The sequence below is a fragment of the Micromys minutus genome, assembly GCF_963924665.1.
Source record: "Micromys minutus genome assembly, chromosome: 7".
Classification (NCBI taxonomy): Eukaryota; Metazoa; Chordata; class Mammalia; order Rodentia; family Muridae; genus Micromys; species Micromys minutus.
This window is the reverse complement of record NC_137976.1, coordinates 41,665,400-41,681,708: the sequence shown is the minus strand read 5'-3', so window position 1 is coordinate 41,681,708 and position 16,309 is coordinate 41,665,400. Positions and strand designations below refer to the sequence as shown.

The window sequence follows — 16,309 nt, the reverse complement described above, 5'->3', positions numbered from 1 at the left end:
AAATCCTAATAAATGGCACTTTCCTAACTATAACATACTTATAGAATATGGTAAAAAAAAAAAAAAAAAAGAACAAGTAAGACAAAATCTAAAAACCTGACATTAAAATCAATCAGTCAATTGGTTGGACAATCAAAATTGTGCCCAGTAGAACATCAGGCACAGTTTGATTCTGCCTTGCTTACTGCAGTGGTCACAGTCATCCTATTCGTGATAAATGTATCAGTCTCACTAACACAGAAAGATTAATAAAGATTAACTACGGGAAGCACAAAAGACCACAAAGTGCGATATAGAGGTGTAACAGGAAGTACCTGGAGAATGCTAGTTGCCTGCGTTTCAAGAGGCTGTGTGTTTTCAGTCTCCTTCTACTCCCACAGACCACTCTTCCTTCAATATGCTTATATTTTCTAGTTTAATACTCAGCGAGCTACAATATACCTCTAATTCTAAGTTCTTTAGGAAGAGAGGTTTTTCAACTCATGAGTGGGTGGTGATGTTCCATACAAATCTCTGCATATGGCTTTCATGTAAAGAAGAAAAAAGCTTAGAAGCTTGCAGGTGTCTCTTGCTTTGTAGGACTAACAGACTCACAGATGAAGATAACATGCGAAATCATAAAAGTAACAAATATACACTTTATTACAGTGGGGCAAAGGCCACCGAAAAGGTAAGTGCTAGAAAGGGGACATGTCAAGACACAGTTTGGTCATCTGACTTCATATAAAAGCAGAAATTGCATGCAAGTATTTACAGTTCTAATGAGAGAGCCTAGAGGCCCGCAAACTACTCCCACATAGCAGGATAGGAATCTCCACCAGGCTAGGTGCAGTTCAGTGGCACAGTTCTTGCACCCAACATAAAATGCACTTAGATTGATTCTTAGAACTGAAGAAAAGTCTATTTTCACCTATCTGAGAAGCAAGAGTGTCTTTGGATGTATGTCCCTAAAATGTTGAGTTGGAATGCCACTTGATATCTTAAGAAACAAATTTAGGTAACTTTTCTGTTGACATCATCCATCTCAATAAAGTAGTCATGAAGTTCTTCTAAACCATTCTCCTCTGTTAGTTATAAATTTTACATTACTTGTTATCACTGTTTGTGAGGACCTTAAAATCCACTACATGCACTACTCTTTTTACTAAAAAGCAGCTATATGCACAGCCTTTAAAGAATGAACCTACCGACTTGCCAAGCCAACTTAGATCAAGAAAAAGAAATTTCCTTTTCATGTATTCACAGAAGCTCAGATAACATAATAGAAAAAACTTACTAAGAAACTGTTCACTTAGTGAAGGCAAACTGCTACCCAATCTGGAAGGTGTGACTTTGTCCATTTAAGTGAGTGACGTGTGATTGTACAGTTGAAGATTTGATGAAATAATGTAGCTATAGGATGTTTTCCTTGTATCTGGCAAAAACTCCACGATCTTTCTACCATATGAAACAACTATACAACTTAATTGGACATAATGATGATTTTAGTCTTATATCTTACTTTGACCAAGACTTCACATTACTCTTTGAAGGGATATAGAAAACAGAGAAGATAACAGACTCAATGGCAGAGTTGACATATAATTTCTGAATTATCTGTTCACCACATGGTTTGGTTTCATTATTACTCAGTACAATCTATCCTTAGAAGACCAGATAGAGGCATGCTCAACTTAAAGCCACATTAAATAATACTTTCATTAGAACTCTCATGCACTGCCTGCAACTCTGATTTCCCCTTCGATGCAACGGGTAATTGAGAAATGACTAGATAAATAAGAAGCATTAAAAGCTAATTTCATTCTTGGAACATACACTACAATAAAGGGCAATGATAATAGGTTACCATAAAACAATTACTGAGTATCTCAGCATTTTGGAGCCATATTTTTTTCTGAAATATATGCTGGTCTATTCAACAACAAGGAATATAAAGAATGAAAATATTTCTAACTCTAGAAATAGGTAACCTTTTATATGTAGTAAGAGTACTTTAATAATTCTAGGCTACAACTTTGTCAAATAGCATGTAATAATCGTGTGTGTGTGTGTGTGTGTGTGTGTGTGTGTGTATCTCACATAGTTCTACATTGGGAAATGAAATTACTGCTTAAATAAGGAAGTACATAAAAGAAGAAACAGACACATTTCTAGTCTTTTTAGTCATTGTTGAGAATAAAATGTTCTGAAATTTAATAGTAATCATCAAACAACCGTCAATTTATCATCATTCCCAAGAAAATATTCTTGGTAGTCTTTGCTATTCCAATAAATGATGTAATGCTCTATACGTCACACGAGTCTTATGCCAGCATTGGCATGGAGCTCTGTGAAAACTTAACAACCAAGAGGAAATTTAACACTTTGAAGGGACTGAGTTGTCTTGCCCAAACAAAAGCACAGATGCACTTTTACTTTTCTCATGGGGCACCTGTATGGCTCTCTTCCATACTTCCGGATATAAACAGCATGTGTCTGCTTGAATTATAGAACCTCTTTGATCCTGTTTGATGCTAAGCAAATGGTCAGAACAGAAAGAGGTGTGTCTGGACTATGCTCATAAAACATTCAAAAATACTACCTTAAATATACTGCTATTACACACCAAAAGCATGCTGACAACTCTGATCACCCTTGGTATCTGTCAAATCTGTGTTTAATGCTATGAGAATTGGTTGAATGAGAAAAAAAAAGAACTAAGAAAAAAGAATGGGAAGATATATTTTGGCCCCTTTGAGTAAAATGATAAAGTGATAATTGGAGTAGATTAAAATGTTTTCTTAGCAATATGTTAAAGTTCTTAATATAGCACATCTTACAGCCAAAAACTTCAAAAGTGCAGTTCTAGGGAATGGTTAATCTCACTACAATCAGAACCGTGCATTACATAGAAAAAGAATCTTGCAGATGGGAAACAAACAGGGACAGCACACTAGCTCTCAAGGTCACAGCAGTCCTAGATGGCACAGGTAGGAATGGAACTCTGGAATACCAACTTCAACATGAGCAGAACCTAAGAAGGCTGAGTGGGCTCTGGTTCACTGCCTACTCCTCAAGAAGCTGACAATAAATGCGCATTCGCATATGAATAGCTTTCTCAAAAACAGTGAGCTTGGATCTCCTAAAATGTCAGAAACGTTGGGAACTAGCAATGCAAAACGGCTTGGATGTCTATAGCTATAAAAAAAGGACATGAACTATGAAGGTGTGTTCCAATCCCTGTATCATATGAGCATCATTAGTTTGAGTAGAACAAGTTTTGTTACAAGGGCATTCTAGAAAAAGCCAGCATCTATTCCTAATTCTAGACTTACACAAGCAGTGAACAGTGAGGCCGATGGCTACACTGCCAGGATTTCTAAGATCTAAAACCTTTCCCACTCCTAGGTGAATGAGAGACCAATTCCCCCGTCACATTTTGTTTTTAAACTGTTCTAATTGACCTGGAAAAATAAGCCTAACACATTCTCACCAGTTTTTTTTTTTTTTTATAAAAGTAGAAAGACAGAAAGTTATCAATTGGGTTACACACGGAGGCCCTTCTAGCAATACAATTCAAATAAAATTTTCCCAGACAGGAAGTATAAGAAACAAAAGACTGGAAAATAAATCTGCTAGGGCAAATATTTTTACTTTAATACTAGAAACTGTCCAAATTGGAGGACGTCTCAAGGAATAGATTCACTGTTCCCCTGTTTTGTTTTCTGTTTTTCTAAGAATGCTGAAGCCCCAAAAGGTTTCTTGTCCTGTTCCAGTGCCTGAATGTAGACCTAACTCCTGAGCCAAGCCTAGAAAAGCAATTTGCTGCAAACAGTTCTCCATGATATTATAAACTGTTCTTTGATCAAATCAATCAAGCAAACAACAGCCTATAGAGGCCATGAAGCAGTTTGCAGTTGGAAAATAAATAAACTTTAATAATCTGGGTTGAGTAATCTGAAAGGACTTGATTTGAGTGACTGACTTTTCCCCAACCCTAGAGATAACTTGATAAACATGGTACCCCGCTGAGAACAGCGTGTTGTATCCTTAAGTCTTAGAGTGAACCTTGTATTCGGAGAAATGAAAAAAAGAAAAATCTCAGGAAGGGCTGTGTTTAGAGGTCTCAAGGGAAGAAACAGTTAACCACAATGCCACTCCTCCTTGCAAATAACCAAGAAAAGCTTTCTTGAAAGCAGTACAAAATGTCACCACAGGCTGACGCTCTTTCTACGAGAATAATGAGATTTTTTTTGCCACCTAGGATGCTGAGCACACACTTCATTGCCTTTATCATACTCAGATTTTGTCGAAGTCTTGACTACCTTTCCTTTAAAAAACAGGTTATACAAGAGGCCCCAAAACCATGAATGACTACTGTGGGGGCGATCAGTCAAAAGACCTGGGGGAGCAGCTTCTGTCCCCTGGCAACTGAGACAGACTGTTAAACTGCTCTAGAAATGAAGGGAGGCTGGCTGGAAATGAGCCCCAAGGATGAAGCTAGGGAACACTTCACTTCCAAGGCTCTGCTCCGCAGAGGACACTGCAGGAGGCACACTTGCAGTCTAGGATTGGCTGTGTCTTTAGTCACAGTGCCTTTAGAACTACAGTCTTTTCATTATAAAGCACTCTGACATTCCATGGAGAAGTTCGCACAACGCCAGCGCAATCATTCAGGGGAAAAGCGAGTCTGAGGGTTTGTGGCTTGCGACCCTGCATCAGCAGGCGCGCTCCTGCAGGAAAGCTCCCAGCTGGTGGCTTGGACAGGAGCCCGGTGGGTGCAGAAAGAACCGCCATCAGGTCTGAAAGCGGAACCTCTCCCCTCTTGGCAGTTCCGAGTGAAGAAAAACCTGTTTTTCGACGGGGCCAACTGAAAATAAATTCCAGCTCAACCGCATGTAAAGGTTAAGAGCTATGCGCTGCAGGCCGGGGGTGGGAGTGTAGAAGACAGCCTCAGAGACAGGTGTGAGAGGGTTAAAGCCAACACGGGAGATGGGCGTGTGTATTTTCACATTTCACAAACTGGCCGTTTTCCCATGGGTTCCAAAGTGCCCTTCCCCCATCCTATACTGGGATTCCAGAAAAAGTGAGACTACACTGCAAGAGTAGAGAGGTGCCCAGGGCTCGTAGCCCGAGTGTTTCTGCTCTGCCCCACCTGCCGCCTTAAAATCAGGCTCTACTCAGGCTTTTAGGGTCCCCGCCCCCAGAGCCTGAGATTGGTCACTGATCCTTTTCCCAGCCTCAGAAACAGTGAGTTCATTACCTCACCCAGAAATGTAACTTTGATATAGAGATATGAAGAAGCAACCTTCCCCCCACTCTGACACCCACCCTCTCCCCAACACACACAAAGCAGAAGCTCCCAAGCCCTGAGGCTCTCAGACTCCTGTCGCCCTTACTTTCTCCCCCTCCCGAAAGGATTCAGAGCCTTCAACACTCTGTGGCTTCAGCTAGCGAACTGAGGGGGTTGTACAGGAATAAAAGATGGAAAAGAAAGTGAGAGCTGTTTTTCCGAGAGAGAGAGAGAGAGAGAGAGAGAGAGAGAGAGAGAGAGAGAGAGAGAGACCAAAATATCGGGGAGTAGTTTAACCCCCAACTACCCAGGAAACAGTGGGAAATCAAAACTTCAAAGAATTAGATCCTCAGGCTCCCTAGGGAAAAAGTACCTGCCACAGGGATGAATGACCGAGAGAGCAGATCAAGCCGGGCAGGACCTTGGCATGTCAGCCAGCAGGTCAGCTGGTAGAACCCGGGTTAGGGATGTCCCCTGAGGTTGAGAAAAGGGTGTCCCCCCCCCCCCCCGCAAGATATCCTGGTTGGTGGGAATTTTGTCATTTTTTTCCTTTGAGGACTCACTGAGAAGTGAGAGCTGAGGCACCAACACTGGGCGTGGAAACCAAGAAATCCCTCGCTTCAAGGCTCATAAACCTGGCTGCTAATCCAGTCCACGCTGCGTGACTCGGCTTCCATCAACTCTACCATAGCTACCCACCAGACAATGCAGCTGCTATTTTAGTGCTAATTTTTTTTAAAGATAGTCAAAGCCCTCCTTATCGCCCCCCCCCAGACTCCCCCACCCGCCCCGCCATCCCTTCCAGGTCTTCACAGCATGATCAAGAGGAAGTTACTTAGGGGATTTATCATGACAAAGTGCAGGCAGTTAGTTCACCTCAAAGCCCAGCGAAAGGAAACTGCTCAGCGTGGCGTGCAGTGAAATGTACTTTGATACCGAGACCGGAGGGACCGTGTGCAGAGGCGAGAGTTCAACAGATCTTGCCTGGGGGCTCTTGCGCCCTCAAGCTAAGCTTCACCCAAAGTTCCTGGAGATGTGCTCAGTTTTCAATCTCACTGTCCAAACTTGAGCAGACCAGTCAAAACGTGTGACACAGGTGACTGTTCCCAGGGACAGATCCGTGTCCCTGCGCGCCTTTATGGCTCCCATACTTTGCTAAGCACACGCTAGAGCGCACAGCCCAAGGCCACCCAGGGAACCGCCCCCGGTCCGCAACAGTGGGGCTGCTCAGAGGCCAAAAGCTTACCTGGTCTGAGGACCGCGAAGAAGATCAAGAGGCAGAAAACCAGACGGCAAGAAGGGAACCCCTTAGATGCCATATTCCTCCTCCTAGAAGGCCACCGACAAAGTCCACGCCGCAGGAGGGGGCGTCGTCCCCGGGCCCACGGGGCCCGCTTGCTGTGGGTCTCGCTTTAGGGGGAGAGAGACTTTTTTTTTCCAAGACACACGATCCCCCTGGGGCTGTGACGCTGCGCCGTCGGGTCTGTGCCACACGCAACTTTCCTCCACGCGGAACCCGCAACTCCTCCCTCCCCCCTCCACACCCTCCCTCAGTGTCTTTGGCTGCTACTCCCAGGACGGGCGACCCTCTTATTCCAAGAGACGCTTCAGTGGTCTGTCAAGGTAGACCCGGTTTCTTTTCTGGCTGCAGTCTTCTAGTAGTTTCTCTTCTTGCAAAGGATCGGAAAAGCAATGAAAGTTGCACGGTGTACAGTTCACCCGGAGCAGAGAAGGGTCGGCGGGGCAGTGCCGCGGGTCTGGACGGTGGGTCTCCTCAGGTGGCAGCCGAGGCAGAGGCTGTAGCGGCGGCAGCTGGAGCAGTGGCGCTGGCCGCGGGCTCGGGCTGCTCTGAGTGGAGGACGGGAAGGCGTGTGTAAGCTGCCTGTCTCCTCCTCCCGCTCCTCCCGCTCCTCCCGCTCCTCCCTCCCGCCCCGCTTCCTCGGCGGCAGCGCGGAGCAGGTGGTTGGAGCGCCGATCCGCAGCCTAGAGGCGCTGCAAGACCAAGTCGGAGACTGTGCGGGCGGCCCTTGGTGGGAGGAGAGCCCGATGCCCCAGGCCCCCCGCGCGCCGGTGGGCGGGGCTGCCCTGACTCCGCCTCCTAACGAACACGCCCGCCAATGAGGAGCGGGCTTGAGAGCAGGGGCGCCGCAGCCTTGATTCACCCAGGACTGGCTCTGGCCAGGAGTTCTCAGCGTCCCCAAAATGCAGAATCTGAGACCATTTGCGGTCCGCCCAGCCTGACCACATAGCTGTCTTCTTGCACCCCGAAGCTCAGTTCACTGGCCCACTCCTTAGGGATTGTTCTCCTCGGCGATGGTACCGCCTTCACCTTCTGCAGAGTTGTTGGGGCAGTTCAGTGGTAGGTGAAGTGGATCCTCTTGGACTAGGACTGTGCAGGCTAAGATGGAGATTCTCCACCCGGAGGCTCACGGAAACAGATACTGGTGGTTGAGGGTAATTTCCCCCACTTTTAAAGGCTACTCCTTCTCGAATTCGCCGTTCATCTGTTCCCCTAGTACTGGCTGCCGCACACTTTATCAAAGCAAATCATTTAGTCAAATATCGAGTACCAAAAAGCACAAGAGATTTTTGTGCTTCCCCTTCGCCCTATCTCCTTCCCAGTGAAAATTGGGACTCTAGATCATAACACATGTCGCCGCGCTGATTTTCCAAACGTCCCTTTAAAAAAAAAGTCACGTTTACTTTTAATTAGGCGACAATTTTAAGTTACAAAACAAAACCCAGAGTTACTCAGATTAAAAGCCAACCCTCCTGGTCCTTTCCAGAAAGCCAGGCATCCAGCAGATGGACAGGGCTTCTCAGGCAATTTTTAAAGCTTGAACCACCTCCCAGGCGTAGCATCGGGAAGCCTCGTCACTTTCAGTTCAGGCAGAAAGCACGAAGGAATATTTTCCTCTAAAACACCAGGGTGGAGCTGTTGGGACCCTAGGTAGCTCTAACTCAGGAATTCAGGATCACAACTCTTATGCCCGCAGCATAATAAAATCCTGGTCCCTGAACCACCTCGCAAGGACATTAAATAGTCTTAGGTGCATCACACGGTCACACCCCCCTCCCCCGTGTGAAACCAGTCTCCAGCAGAGAATGCTAACTAGCCTCACCAGGCTCTGTCTTCAAAAAAAAAATTGGGAACCACCACCTACTTGGGATGAGAAATGGGGGTATCTAAATGTACGGGCAGAAGCTTGGTGCACACACACACACACACACACACACACACACACACACACACACACGAATGCGCAAGCGTACACACAAACAGACTCGGATCTTTGAATCTTTTTTTCCCATGCTTGAAATTACTCAGCTTTGTCTTCAGCTGTGATTCTTTTTTCCCCTCAGCGCCTCTCTGTCTTGTTCTCCTCGCGTTTACAATATTATAGAATAGATCTCTCATATTTTTCCTCTGAAAATCGTTTTTCCCACTTGGTTTTAACATTTACATTTCATTTGCATCTTATGAATCAACAGGAAGGCTAAATGCTAGGAGGCAAATGCCTGTTAACTCTGCATTCGGTGCACAGAGCTAAACCGCTGGCATACTCATGGGATCTCTCCTAGAATTCCTTTGGGGAATTTTTCTTCTAACTGCAGCCAGCCTAAAGTTGAGTGCTTGGGAACAAATCATTCTAACTGTGTTTCTCCTGTATCTTCAGAGTTTCTGAATATTTTGAGGTGAAACCTAACATAGTCTATAGTTGAGGGGGAAAAAAAAAAAACGGCAAAGGAGAGAATGTAAGATTCTGACTCTGACAGTATCTGATAGGCATAGTTGATTCAACCTCTCTAAGCCTCGCTGTCTTCACTTTCGAAAAGGGAAATCAGTTGTTCAAGCCTCCTTGGATTGATTATTCTGAGTAAATGATATCTCATAGGCCACTGGCCAGCCACAGTAGCTTGTGCTGTGCTTTAGGAAATGGAACCCAAGGAAATCACTAGTGACCTTGCTCAAAAGTCAACGTCTCACAATTAAATTTTGATGACACATTTGCAAGCTACTGTTCAAGGTACATCAAAATAAAACAATTACAGATTTTGGCATGCACATAGTTCTAAGCAGCTGATTATATATGCACACATGTACTATGCACACCAGATTCTTGCATAGATATTTCAATATATAGTCAGTTATCTTCAGAATTTCCATTAGAGAGGAATATATTCTACTTTACAAAAATGTCTTGGTAAACTGCTCGGAATGGAATAGTAACTCCAAAGGCAATAGTTCATATATAGTTACTGCCACAGAAAACAGTAAGAGCACTGTTCTATATTAAATAAAATAACAAAAATATCAAAATAGAAACTTAGCAAAAGAATGTGATAAGTGTATAAAACCCAAGGAAGAGACACAGACATATTCTATTGGCTGGAATTTGAAAATGATCAGAGATCCTTAAAAAGATTACAATTAATTAGCAACTTTTACTGAGCACTCATGTTAGACAACTATATGAAATTTATATGAATTATATGAATTCATCTTCAGTAACATCCCGTCAGTAGTTTACTTATAAGGAAATGAAGGCCAGAAAAAAAAAGCGAGACTATTAGATCTGAACCTCTGACTCAAGTATTGAATTGCTGCCCATCTTGCTCATTGGATTTGTGTTACAGTAACTTTATGCCTTTGGGTATATGGAGTGTCCATTTAAATATAAATTCTTAGATCTTCTGAAAACTTGAATAAAGTGTGCCACAGCGAAACAAATATTTGAGGAAATCAATAGGGCATCAAACAGTATGTGATTGAGTTAGGGAGCCCTTTGTGTGAAGTGGGGGAGGGAAACCTTGTTGGAGGAGGACAGGGTTCAACAAGGACCAAGAGTCAGCAGTGACAGAGGAATGTGGACTCCACACAGCAGCAGTAGGGAGTTGTTCTGCTGCCATTGCTGTAGCAGTGACAGAATACCAGACACAGAACGGGGACAAGAGATTCCACTAAAATTTTTACACTATGATCCTTGATTGCTTAGAAGTCAAAACAGTACTTTGAAGCAAGTAAAGGGCACTTACACCATAAGAATAGAGAAAAAGACATGTATCCATATTTGCTATTCAACAGGATTTCTCTTCTTATATAATTCAGAAACACTGCCATAGAAATAGGGCTGCCCACAGTAACCTAAGTTTTTCCACATCAATTAACAAGAATGACAGTTCCCTCAAAGCCAGCCCACAGGGCAACCTGATCTAAACAATCCCAAAGTAATCTAGAAATCCCTCATTAATATTATTTTCAGAATATTTTAACAAATTTAGTACCATCACAGGAGAGAATTTGTTTTTCAAAATCTGGGAAACAGGGACTGAAACCCTACATCCCTTTTCTTGGTTCTTAAAGGAGGGAGGCTGTTAGCTAATTCAACATGAAGAATGTTTTTGTGAAGATCAAAATAAATAACATTCCAATGATAATTGTCAGTTTAGTCTTGGCTCAGAGTATCCTCATTGGTATTCCTTATTAAATGAGGTAAAATGAACAATGCCTATTCAGTATCTAAACATTTTATATTGTCCAAAACATAAGGAGAACTTTCCATTAAAAAGTATAAAATAATTTAACATCAGTCAGGATAGTGGATTCAATGAAGTGATCTGATAAAAAGACATTTCCTATTTAATGCAAAATACATTTCCTATTTATGGTCTGCTCTGATCAGAGCTCAACATCCCAGTTCCAAAGCTCTTTTTCCTTTATAAAAGCATCCACTCCATCACTACAGGCAATATTTTCAGGTAAGCATGCACATATTTTAAGAGTCAAGGAGACTTTTCTCTCCCAACTAATCAGAACTTCTTATTGTAGATGAAATTCTGCCAAAGACAGACTGGAAGCTGGAGAAATTTATTTCTAGTATATAGAGTAGTATACTCTAGTATATCAGAATGGTTTGGGTGTCTTTTTATTCTTTTTACAAAAGATGTTTCCAGCCCAAGAGGAGGCAACACATTTGATACACATCCTCCTAAACCCTACTTGTGAATGCATTTGTCTAGGTATATTAGAGCTAATTTTTATGTCAATTTGACACAGGCTAGAATCATTTGAGAGAAAGACCTCCAATTTGGAAAAAATACTCCCTAAATATCAGGCTGTGTGCAAGCTTGTTGGGTATTTTCTTAATTAGCAATTGAAGTAGGAAGGAGCAGTTTATTGTGGCTGGGCCACCCAAGAACTAGTGACCTTATGTGCTATAAGAAGTTAGACTGAGCAGGCCATGAGGGGTAAACAAGTAGGAAGCAGTGCTTCATGACCACTGCATCGGCTCCGGCCTTCAGGCCTCTGCCCAGTTGGAGTTCCTGCTCTGACTGCCGTGGCTGATAAACTGTGATGCTGATGTGTAAGTGAAATAAACGATTCTTCTCCCACCCCAAGGTGCTTTTGGTCATGGTGTTTCATCACAGCCCTGGAAACCTTAGCTGAGACAAGTTGTATTTTACAAATAGACTGTAGATGCCATAAATAATTCTGAATGGATGGCTGGGGTTGAAGAATTCTTTCCAGAATACAAAAGATGGCTGTACATTTTCAACATGGGGGAGCTCAGTGAAGAACAAGCTTGCTTATCATTTCTAACCTGACATCTAATACCCAAAAGGTCCTCCTCACAATTGAATCCCATTGAGTGCTAACATAAGGCAATCTACAGATCTTATGCCTGACCTTAGAAGGCAAGTCAAAGCCAAAACACAGTAGTACCAAAAAATATTATCTAACCTATCAGGCTATGAGTGCATGACATGTGTGATGGGCCCAAGTGTGTAGAAACTCATTGATAAAGTTTGAATCAACTTGGATGAATGCATGGATTTTGTGCTAAGACCTTCAAGACAGTTCTTTATATATGTGAATATTCTGAAACAAACAAACAAAAAACAAAAGTGCTCCAAAATCCAAGACTGTTGGTTCTACGCAATTTGGATAAGGATATCTTATGTATTTAATATGAAGGAACAGCTTTCAGGGGAAAAACAATAGAAAAAATTGTTATCCAGAAGGATAAAATAAAATGTCAGATATTTTATTAGTAAATTTTTAAGTAATGAGAAAAGGTTCTAAGCTTACTGTGGATTGATGGAAAAACTGATATGTAGGACTAAGTTGGTTTCATTTTAACCATTAGGAGATATAAAAATGTGAAGAGTCAGAGAGATTATATATTATATATTATATATATACAACGCAACCCTCCTTTGTTTCTGGATTATACGTATTTTTTTAAAGTTATTTATCTCTCAATTTTTTCCAGATATATACTAAAATTAATTAGTATATGTCTTCCTCTGACATATTCTAATGGACTTAGTTACTTCATTTCATCTTTTCAGAGTAGCACTGCTCATTAAATAACTAAGATACAGCTGTTCACAGCCTCAGTACATAATAAAGAAACAGCAGCACAGGAAAGCAAAAGCTTTCAAAGTCTTCGGTAAACATTCAGTTCTTACTGCTGGTTGCAGTGTGTTCAGTGTTAGGTACAAAAGGACACGGATAGCTATTTCAGTGCAACTACAAATCCACTTAGTCATTTTCATTCCTGCCTCAGACATGAGGAATGGGGAAAGAATCCTGCAGAGCCATTCGGCCACAGTATATACCCCATATAAAATGAATGTCAGAAACTCGCAGTGCGTTAAACACTCATAACTCATTAGTGGTTTTTAGTAAGTACACAGAACTGACGCAAAAACTTTAACACAATGGGGGAGTTTCTCCTCAAAGGCTCCTAGGTGATTTTGGCTTTCCACGGAGATCAACAGCTCGATTTGATTTGAGACTGCAGAAAGTGACTCTGTGTATGCGCCGAAGTCCAGAGCCTGATGAGAAGTTTCAACTCAGTTCAAGAAACTCACTGGAGTCATCTCTTTCTTTCTTTTTTTTTTTTTTGTATGCTAAAGCTTCTTTTGTTACACAAAGTCACTTACTTCAATGATATCAATTAGACAAACAATAATCCAAATATATTATAATATTTATATTAAAAATATCACCGTAGATACCATGGATTTCTGTAAAATCATAGTAACACCAGGCTTTGGTAATCCATTCTGTTTTACTTATAATGAGATATTTGGATTTATAGGAGAGTATTAAAAATCTGTTCTTGGAAAAACTTAAAGTTTCTGAATAGCAAAGACTTCTTAATTATCAAAACAAGATTTATAATGCTGAACCCAACATTTTAAGTGATTTTTAAAAAAATGTTTAACATTTAATTTTTATTGGTTATTCAGACATTTTATATAATGCACCAAATCACATTGACTTTCAGGTACTCCCAGGACCATCTGTAACCCTCCTCCCCAGTGACTTCCACTAGAACAAAATTAAAGAGGAGGGAAAACAACTACAACCAAAAACAAGTTCAATTTGTGTTGCCCATATACTCAGTTGGAGCATGGTCACACTCCCAGTGAGCAGCCCCTTAAAGAAAACTGAATCCTACCTCATTCCACAACAGCCGGAAACCATCAACTGTGAAGAGCTAGAGGTCACATTCTTATCATAAAGTTTAAGACTTCTCTTCAAACAGGACTGTAGAATGTCCTTTCTTTCTTTCTTTCTTTCTTTCTTTCTTTCTTTCTTTCTTTCTTTCTTTCTTTCTTTCTTCCTTCCTTCCTTCCTTCCTTTCTTTCTTTCTTTCCTTCTTTTTTCTTCCTTCCTTCCTTCTTTTCTTCCTTCCTTTCTTCTTTTCTTCCTTCCTTCCTTTATTTCTTCCTTCCTTTCCTTTTCTTTCTTTGTTTCCTTCTTTTTTCTTTTCTTCCTTCTTCCTTCCTTTCTCTTTCTTTCTTTCTTTCTTTCTTTCTTTCTTTCCTTCTTTTTTCTTCCTTCCTTCCTTCCTTCCTCTCTCCCTCCTTCCCTCTTTCCTTCCTCTCCTCCTCCTCCTCCTTCTTCTTCCTCTTTGCCAGGGGATGGTGAGGTTGGAGGAAAGAGGTTGTCACAGAAGCCTTCTATGCCTCTTATTCTCAACTTTGGCCTGCAGTCACCAATACCACTGCAAAATAAGCTTCCCTGTCCCTTATAGTCAGCAGCAGCTTGGATCATGGAGTTTCTTGTGAAAACCTTGAAAATTTCAAGCTGTTTATGCCCATTCATGAAATTTTAAAATCTTCAAAAGTTCTTTTACAATAGAGTTTTCCTCCTAGTACACATTGTTTGGAGTCCACACTCCCATTCCCCCTTACGTTCATTTGAATCTGAGTTGTTTCTTCTTATTATTATTCCAGTCACATACACAGCGTGGAGATCTTTCACTGGGTGTTTCTACTCCTAGGAAATCTGTCCCCCAGTTGATGATGTAGATCATTCCATTGCCACCTTTAAGAAATTTGTTCACATTTTGTCTTCTCATTTAAGCTTCCCAACAATAACTATAAATGTTTCCAAACTGAATCCTAGCCCCTTTATATTGATTTCCTGTGTTCTAGGTTTGGGTTTCCCCACGGACTATTATATAGAATAAGGGATATATCAAGCACTATTTTGAATATTATTATCTTTCTTGTTATAGCACTGAAAGCTCAGAGAAGACAGAGGTCTGCTTCTGTTTTATTTACTGTCTGAAACAGATAACATAGAGTATGCTGATGATACTACTTGATTAATAAATTCAATAATACGTGAATGAACAAATAGATCATTGTGCAAGGTACTTAACAACCAGATAACTCTAGCTCTTCTTACTGAATTTTGGTAGGCAACCTAAAGCTTTACTTCACTTTATAGACACTCCAGGGCTTTCTGGAATAGCTAGAAAAAAACACTGAGAGGCACTGCTTGCCTCATAGCACAGAGAAAGTAATAGATGTCTCAAGAGTCACAGAAGTAACAAAAATTCTATAGCTTTGGGTATCCCTGTTGGAATACAAGTGACCCTCCTTCAAATAGAGCAAATATACAAAGCAGCTTGTCACATTAAAGTTCTAGGGATAATAAAAAAGTCAGGATGCATATCAGGCTGTGTCAGTCAATTCTACATATAGCACATTTGCCAAACTTTTTTTGAGCAAACATTCAACATAACATTCAGTATAACATTTCACCAAGGCAAGATTGTGGATTCAGTACCAATATCACAAGGTCTACAGTCTTAGTACAGCATTAAAGATTCTAAGCCTCAGTGTTCTTTCTGTGGAGTAAAGTTGGTACAGTTATAATTCTGAGCAATGTATTCTACAAACATAGGTGACTCATAACCTATTCAGTTCACAGTGCTTTGTGGCAAATATTTATTTTAACTTATTGTCCAGCATTTCAAGATTTCTTGCAGGTACTTAATATGTTTACTTTTCTTTGTAAGGGCAGGAAATTCACTTAATGATTGCACCTTAAGGTTAGAAGCGTTGAGAAAATGCAGTGCATATTAAAAGGTCTGTGCAGACAAAGATGTGAATATAGTGCACACATTTCCATTGACATGAGCAGAAGTAGCTACTCAGGCTAGCTAACTAACATGAGGCAGAGGAGAGGGACTTTGACCAAGGACTATGGCTTTATTTTTATTATAACTAGTTAGCAAACATCTCTGGGCCTGAGAATGATTTCTCTTGTTCTATAGAAAAGCCATCTGTTACCATTGCTTTTCTGATGCATTTGGTAAGCACTGGTCAAAGCCACTTGGAGAGGAAACAGTTGATTTGGCTTGAAGGTTATAGTCTATCATGAAGGGAAGTCAAGGAAAGAACTCAGAAACTGAAAACACTGGTCATGAAGAAATAATCCTTGTTGACTTGCTTAGCTACCTTTCTTATACAGCCTAGGCCCAAAGCCCAATGATGGCACTGCCCAGAGTGGGCTCTACACTTCTCTATCAATTAGCAATTAAAGAAACACCCTTTATAGACATGTTCAGAGGATCTCTGAGGTGGCAGATTCTCCACCGACTTTCTGTCTTCCCAGGAGTGTCATGGTTTGTGTTAGGCTGACAAAAGAAAAGAGCACACAAATAAAAAAAAATAATAAAAAAAAACAGCTTTGTTCAAGAATTAACCCACTAGTTAGAACATCTCCAA

At 41.3% G+C, this 16,309-nt stretch overlaps 1 protein-coding gene across 1 annotated transcript in view; it reads right to left on the bottom strand.

The window, feature by feature from the left end:
* ALCAM (activated leukocyte cell adhesion molecule) overlaps window positions 1-6,695 on the bottom strand; it is a 185,354-nt gene extending 178,659 nt beyond the window's left edge. The window contains exon 1 of the mRNA XM_080919645.1: window positions 6,519-6,695. Coding sequence (XP_080775771.1) covers window positions 6,519-6,591 — 73 coding nt within the window. The 5' untranslated portion in view covers window positions 6,592-6,695. The remainder of the gene's footprint in view (window positions 1-6,518) is intronic.
* Between the last annotated feature and the right edge of the window lie 9,614 nt (window positions 6,696-16,309).